At 49.9% G+C, this 6,735-nt stretch overlaps 1 protein-coding gene across 11 annotated transcripts in view; it reads left to right on the forward strand.

Moving 5' to 3' along the window:
* SLC8A1 (solute carrier family 8 member A1) overlaps window positions 1-6,735 on the forward strand; it is a 348,746-nt gene that overhangs the window by 330,137 nt on the left and 11,874 nt on the right. For all 11 annotated transcript variants that reach the window (XM_025205697.1, XM_025205695.1, XM_025205692.1 and 8 more), the window contains one exon: window positions 2,563-2,838. In XM_025205697.1, the coding sequence (XP_025061482.1) occupies window positions 2,563-2,838 (276 nt within the window). The remainder of the gene's footprint in view (window positions 1-2,562; window positions 2,839-6,735) is intronic.

A 6,735-nucleotide genomic window follows, 5' to 3' on the forward strand; every position in this document is an offset into this window, starting at 1 on the left:
TCCTGGGCCATAACCTAAAACTGCACCCTGCTGGGGAAGGGTGGCCTGGTGGGGCTCCTGGTGGTATGGGAGCCCCCAGGAAATGCCAGGCCAGTTACTTCCCCGGTGAAAGGCAAGGAGGGGCACCTTGAACCGAGCCCCCATCTTTGGGTGGGCTTTGGAGGCAGTAGTGGGACCAGGCATGGTTGTGGACACCTGAGCCTGTGAGGGGATGCAAGACCCTGGATAGTGAGTGTGGTGGGCCAGGCATGGCAAGTGGAGAGCCACCTAAGCCTACAGGGGTGGTTGACCCCAAGGCCCTGAGAGAAGGCAGTATAGTGAGGCCCTAGGGAAGAGGGCCATTGTGAACGCCCTGAGAGGGAAGGGATGGAGGGGGCCCCACACACAGTAGGGTTGAAGGGGAGTAGGTCTGAAGGGCTGTGCATGAGGGGGGCTGAGTAGGGCTGAACAGGGACTAGGCCTAAAGGGCAGTCCCAGGGGTGTGTTGAGTAGGGCCAAACTGGGAGTAAGCCTGAAGGGCAGTGCAAGGGCCAGCCCTGTGAGTAGCTGATTGTGAAGATGCTGAGAAGATCTCAGGGTGGGGCACGGTGTAGAGGCTGCAGAGTGAGCATAGTAGGAACCCCAGGGGTGGGGAATAGGCCAAGGCATGTTCATGGATGCCTGAGGCTATAGTTGGGCCAGAGGCCAAGTGCGGGGCCTCAGCCAGAGAGTTAGGGGTGAGTCCTGACCCTGGTAAGTCCTCCATCGCAAGGAGGCTGAGTGGGTCAAAAGAAAGACCTAAATGTTAAGCACAATGACCTGCTGCTCCAGGGAGAGAGGGAGAGTCCCTGTGAGGCCCTGGAGCACCAGTCGTGAGGTAGATTATGATTACATCATGTGGATGCCATCTGCGAGGCATGGGCTGTGGTGCAGAGGAGGTTTTCAGAGCCACAGATAGTGCCCCCTGTCATCGGGGCAAGGAATGGGCAGCCTCCCGCCTAATTAAGACACCAATTATTAAGCACTGCAGCATTTCATAGGCACTCAGATACTTGCACTTATATATTCTGAGCTGGTGAAAGGCTAGATGTACCATATTTACTCAATTAGAAGATGATGTTTACCCCCTATTTAATCTGGGGGGAAAAAGCCCCTTGCCTTACAATTGAGCACAAGGCAGCAAGGGGTAGGGGTTAGAGCTGGAGCCAGAACCACAGCTGCTACCTACCCCGCACTGCCTTTGCACTCCCAGCCACTCCTCCCCCGTGGTCTCCAGTCCTCCCCTGTGCCAGTTCTGCCCCATCTCTCCTCCTCTTCCATATTCCTCCTTACCTTTGCTCCACTGCAGCAGACTCTGTCCTCGCTGAAACCTGGAGCACGGAGCAAGTGCTCCTGCCCAGCCCTGTAGTTGCAGTGCCAGCTCTGTGCCACTGCTGTGGGGCTGGGCTGGAGCCATGCTCTGTGTCCCAGGCTACAGCAGGGACAGCCTGCTGGCATGGAGCAAAGGTAAGTGGGGTGGGGATGGAGGGACAGGCAGGAGGGAGAGACTCTGGAGGTGGGGGAGGCAGGAGGAAGGGTGGGATGGGGACCTGAGTCTGCAGGGGGCAGAAGCAGTGTGAAGTGGGGAAGGGGAAGGGGGGAAGGGGAATTGGGGCAGCCTGAGGCTTCAGGAGGGGACCCTACCAACTACCTTACCACTTTCCCCGCTACTGCCTGCTCCCCCCCCCCCCCCCCCCCCCCCCCCCCACTACCACTTTCCCCGCTACTGCCTGTTCCCCACCACCCCCACTGCCTGCCCCAGTACTGCCCCCACCATCTGCCCTACCATGTGCCCCTTACTGATTTCCCCAAATCAGACTGATGTCTGTCTACCTGCCATCTCCTATCTCATTGCTGCCCCCCATTACCTCTCCCCCCCTGCCCCGCCTGCAAATTTAAGATGATCCTCCAATGATTAGATCTCATACATGGAAAATTGTAAGAAATTTATAAATTTTCCATGTATAGAATCTAATTATTGGGAGATTGTCTTAAATTCAGGGTAATTTTATATTTGGGTAAACATGGTAGTAAATCAGTGCCCCGGCAGCCTCTTCACTCCCTGAATCCAATGACCAGCCCTGAATTTAGTCAAAAACTAGTAAATAATAATCCTGAACTATGAAAAGCATTTGGTCGTGTTTATCTTTATGAGAGGCTTTCCTGTTTATTGGGTTCACCCAATAGTGATCGACACAAAGCAGGGTCTCATTTGGCACCTGCTGATACAGTGAATTTTGTGAACTGAGAAAATGTGGCAATGGTACAACAGTGATACCTGCATGCCTCAGGTCCCAACAGATGCCTGGTGTCCTACTACCACCTTTCTCTCACAGGGCTGTATCAGTTCAAACCAGAAAGCTTTTCCTCTGGCAGCAGTGGATGTCAAGTACTTAATCAGGAATTTGGTCCAAGAAGCAATATTAACTTATATTTTATTAAGGTGTGGTGGTCCTAGCCATCCTCATGTTAGCAGTGGGAAAAAAGTATGATCATGTTGTTAAAGTACTGGACTTAATTGGACTATGGTGTTTGTTTTTCCAGGAGAAGATGATGATGAAGATGAATGTGGGGAAGAGAAGCTGCCCTCCTGTTTTGATTATGTGATGCACTTTTTGACCGTCTTCTGGAAGGTCCTTTTTGCCTTTGTGCCCCCCACAGACTACTGGAATGGTTGGGCCTGCTTTGTTGTCTCCATCTTGATGATTGGCCTCCTGACAGCTTTCATTGGGGACTTGGCATCCCATTTTGGCTGCACCATCGGCTTGAAGGATTCTGTGACTGCAGTCGTGTTTGTTGCACTTGGAACTTCGGTACCAGGTAAAAAAAAAATTCCCTGCCAGGACCTTTCCTGTCCTTCCCCTGTGCTGCGTCTTGGGGGGGGAGGGGGGGCACTAGCAGGGAGTGGGTAACTGCCCTGGTCTCCATGAAGAGCAATTAAGCTTGTAACATGACCACCATATGGGAAATCATAGCAGTGTGCTTCTGTCCTTTACACTATTTGTTGGCAGTGGGTTATCTAAAATATAGCTTCACCTTGGGATTCCCAGGCCTTCCATGCTTGACATATTTTGAAAACAATATTTTCCTAAAGGGTTTTTTACCATGAGTAACTGATAGTAGTGGTGGAAACAGCAGCCAATCCACATTTTCTTCCTGAGAGAGGAAAGTTCAGGTGCTGCATACAGTGCTAAAGGAGGATGGATCCCTACTTTTCCTTTCGCCACTGTCTATGTATACCAGTATATATTTTCCAGACCTAAAATGGGTATGAAATTAACTGCACTTAGAGTGTTTTAGGAGGGGTTTTTTAAGTCCCCTTAAAACAGAGGTGGTCCTTAATTCATTCCAGGTGTATTCCTTTTGCTTGGCAAGACTTTCACATTTTTATCCCATTTTTCCTTTTCCCAGAAGATTCTCTTTGTCCAGTTAATACTGATATATGAATAAATAGAAAATCAGTGGAATTGGAAGAAGGGACTTTTGGGTCTTGTTATTCTTAGTATCATTTTCACTTCTTGCTGATACTGATGATAGATCCAAGCCATGTTCTCCACTCTCTTACTATACATTAAGAATGGATAGATCTGGATTTGCATTGGACAACAATTTCTATTCTTCTGCCACACTTCTGCTACTTAGCTGGCAGCCAGATGTCCATCAACAACATGCAGTGTGTCACCAGGTACTTCACCCCTGTCTCTTCTACAGCAGCTAGAATCCAGGGATAGAAAGCTTGCAGTATCAGGTTCTTTTTGCAGGTCCTTTTTCATGGTCTGTAGCCATCGCTAAACATCTGTTGCAGTTAAAAAAAAGAAAGCTGAAAGGTATAAAGGATGGGCTAGAAAGTAAAACCCAACATCCATGTCACAATATTGTGCAAATCAGCAGTGTGCCTTCATCTGTGTCTTAGAATGAACTACTGGGTTCAGAAGATTCCCCACGCTTGAACAAAGGACATGCTCACAGTTGTTTTTACTCTTGCAAAGCTTTATTTAAGGATACTCACAGAGGCAGGTGATAGAACAGAGCAGAGAAGACGGTCACTTCACATCGGCCTTAGGCAGCAGCCGCTACTTCGCATGGTTCCTCTGGCCCTGGAGTGTCCCGATTCCGGGGATGTGATAGCCTGCCAGAGCTGAGGAACCCATCGTAACTTAAAAATGTACAGCTTATATAGTCTGGAGTAAATAATGTTATCTCAAGCTAGGGATTTGGTTATTTCAAGCTAGGAATTTGGGGATGAGTCGTTATCTAACAGACTTGGTGTATTACAACATTCTGCTATCTAGGTTCATGGTTTGGTCACGCTCACAGAGCAGGAGGCTATGTGCTGCTTCACCGGCCTACTATGGAATCAGCGTGCAGAACTCTTGCTATTAGCAAAGCTCTTGCTATTACAATCTGTCTCGCTGCTCACCTTCCCGCTGAGCAGGGTAAAGGGGGTTTGGAGACAAGACAGATGAGGGGGTACAGGACAGAGGGAAGCAGAACCATTAATACTGCAGAAAAAGATAGCAGGAGGCCCTGTGCTCTCAGCTCCTGCAGACCAGGCATGTCTCTCTGTCACAACTGCCTTGGACTCCCTGCCCTGCTGCTCCCATTCTCAGGTTGTATCCTGAAGGAGAGTGGCTGCTGTTGGTTTGCTGAGGAGAAGAGTTGAGATGCCTCCCACTCCAGCAATGGGCCGCCTGCTGCCTTGTCATCTTGATATGTCCTCCAGGGAGCAGAGAGAAGGAGGGGAGTGCCTGGCACCAGCCATTGTTTAAGATTTGGGGGAAGGCAGTTCCATTGTCACAGTAGGTTATCAGGGAAAAGCCAGCCCTGAGCTCATGGGTTCCCCTCAAAACTCCAGGTCACACTCAGTGAAGTTAAGAGGTGTGCAGGCTTGCTACAGGTCAGATCATGGTATCATCCAGTCCCAGGGCTCAGTGAGCCAGCAGTCTCCTCAAGGAACACATCCTAGTCCCAATCCTAGGATGCCTGAGAATTATACACCATGTTCCCTGCCTCCTGATAGCTGAAAATGGGCAGTGCTGGCATTCTTTGTCAAAGGGAGTAAATAGCAGGCATTGGCAGGTCTGTGTTTCTGCAAATTATGCTTTGTGCTAATTAGAAATGGACCAAGGACCCTGTGTTTCACTTTTGCCAAACCTCCCTATTCAGATTTTGTGTTTCCCATACTGGAAGCAGGCCTGGATCAGAGCTGAACTCCATATTTTTCAAAATCCTCAAGTGGAGGAACATGTGGGTTGGATAAAGTTTTTCTTTCAGCACCAAAAGAGTTTGGGGTAAGGGATGATTTTGCAAAAACATAGCTGGGTTTAAATTTTTCTAAATCAAGAGTATCGAGAGTCTCATCTCTAAGGTTGAGGTCAGGCCCTGTCTCTGGTAAAGTGCTCCATACAGGATTTTAGTTTTGCTCCATAGCAATCAGGACATGATGGGTGCTTGTACACATGACAGGGGTTTAGTCCCCTAAATTGAAACGGTAGGTTTTTAATTGTGATGATTAAAAACCTACCATTTCAATTTAAGGGCTTCCCATCACTGTTATGGCGAGGGGCCTGATCCTTTTTCCACACAGACTGCTTGCAGCTGGGGGCCAAGATGCCAGTGGGTCAGCCCCATCCAACTGCTCCCCAAGCCTGAGCAGGGGCAGCCCCCAGCCTGCCAGCAGCCCACACAGATGGCCCCAGGGGGTGCCACCACTGTGGAGGGAAGGACTGGGGCCCTTGGCAGCTCACCCCATGGCCACAAGCAGGCTCCCGGGGGGTGGGGGAATCAGGCCTCTCGCCACTTTTTTTTTTTTTTTTTCCAATGGAGCCTACCCCTAAGGCAGCGCGGGGAAGCAGCAGGAGGGTGGCCGAGTGTGCAGTGGGGACGGTGCACAGTGTGCTGAAAGCCCAACAAACCCGAGCCTCCCTGAGCCTGCTCGGGCTTTCAGTACCCTTTTCAGCATCATCCCCACCACCTTCAGCCGCCAGTACACCTAGCCACCCTTCTGCCACTTCCTTGTGCTGCCCCAGGGGCAAGTCAGCCCATTCCCAGGTGGTCCCAGGCAGTGGGAAGACGGTGAGGACAGTGCTCTGGGCCAGCAGCCCACCCAGGCAGCCCCAGGGGGTGCTGCCACCACGGAGGGAAGGACCAGGGGCCACTCAGCCCACTGGCAGCTCGCCCCCAGCTGCAGAAGAGGTGGGCAGGCTTTGTGCGGCAGGAGGGGAAATAAAAAAGGAACAGGCCCCTTGCTGCTTCTGCCTTCAGCCTGGCTGTCCTGTGGCCAGTAAGTGACCTGTCAGATTAAAGGCTGCAACATTACAAGTAGCTACATTGCAAACTAAACTACATGGAGATGTGGTTTAGTTTGGAATGTAACAAACTCATTTAATTCGCAAAAAAAAACACCCATATGTATAAAGCGTGAAGCAATTAAACTACAAAAATGGGCAATGTTTGTCATGTGTACTAGTGTCCAATAACAGTCCATATGCCTGCTCTGGCCCAGGGCAAGTGAATGCTGAATGAACTAAGGAAATTACCACTTCAGCAAAATATGGCTAAACCACCAGGGGGTAAAAGTAGGTACATTTTTAATTTGCTATAATTTGTTTATTTGTCCATTCCCCAAGGTGATCTGAACTGGGCCTGTTACAACGAGGCCTAGAAAGTAACAGCCAGATACATCACCAGTTTGATAGCCAACATGTAAATAAAAAT

This window comes from Alligator sinensis, unplaced genomic scaffold (assembly GCF_000455745.1).
Source record: "Alligator sinensis unplaced genomic scaffold, ASM45574v1 scaffold794_1, whole genome shotgun sequence".
In the NCBI taxonomy this organism is placed as follows: Eukaryota; Metazoa; Chordata; order Crocodylia; family Alligatoridae; genus Alligator; species Alligator sinensis.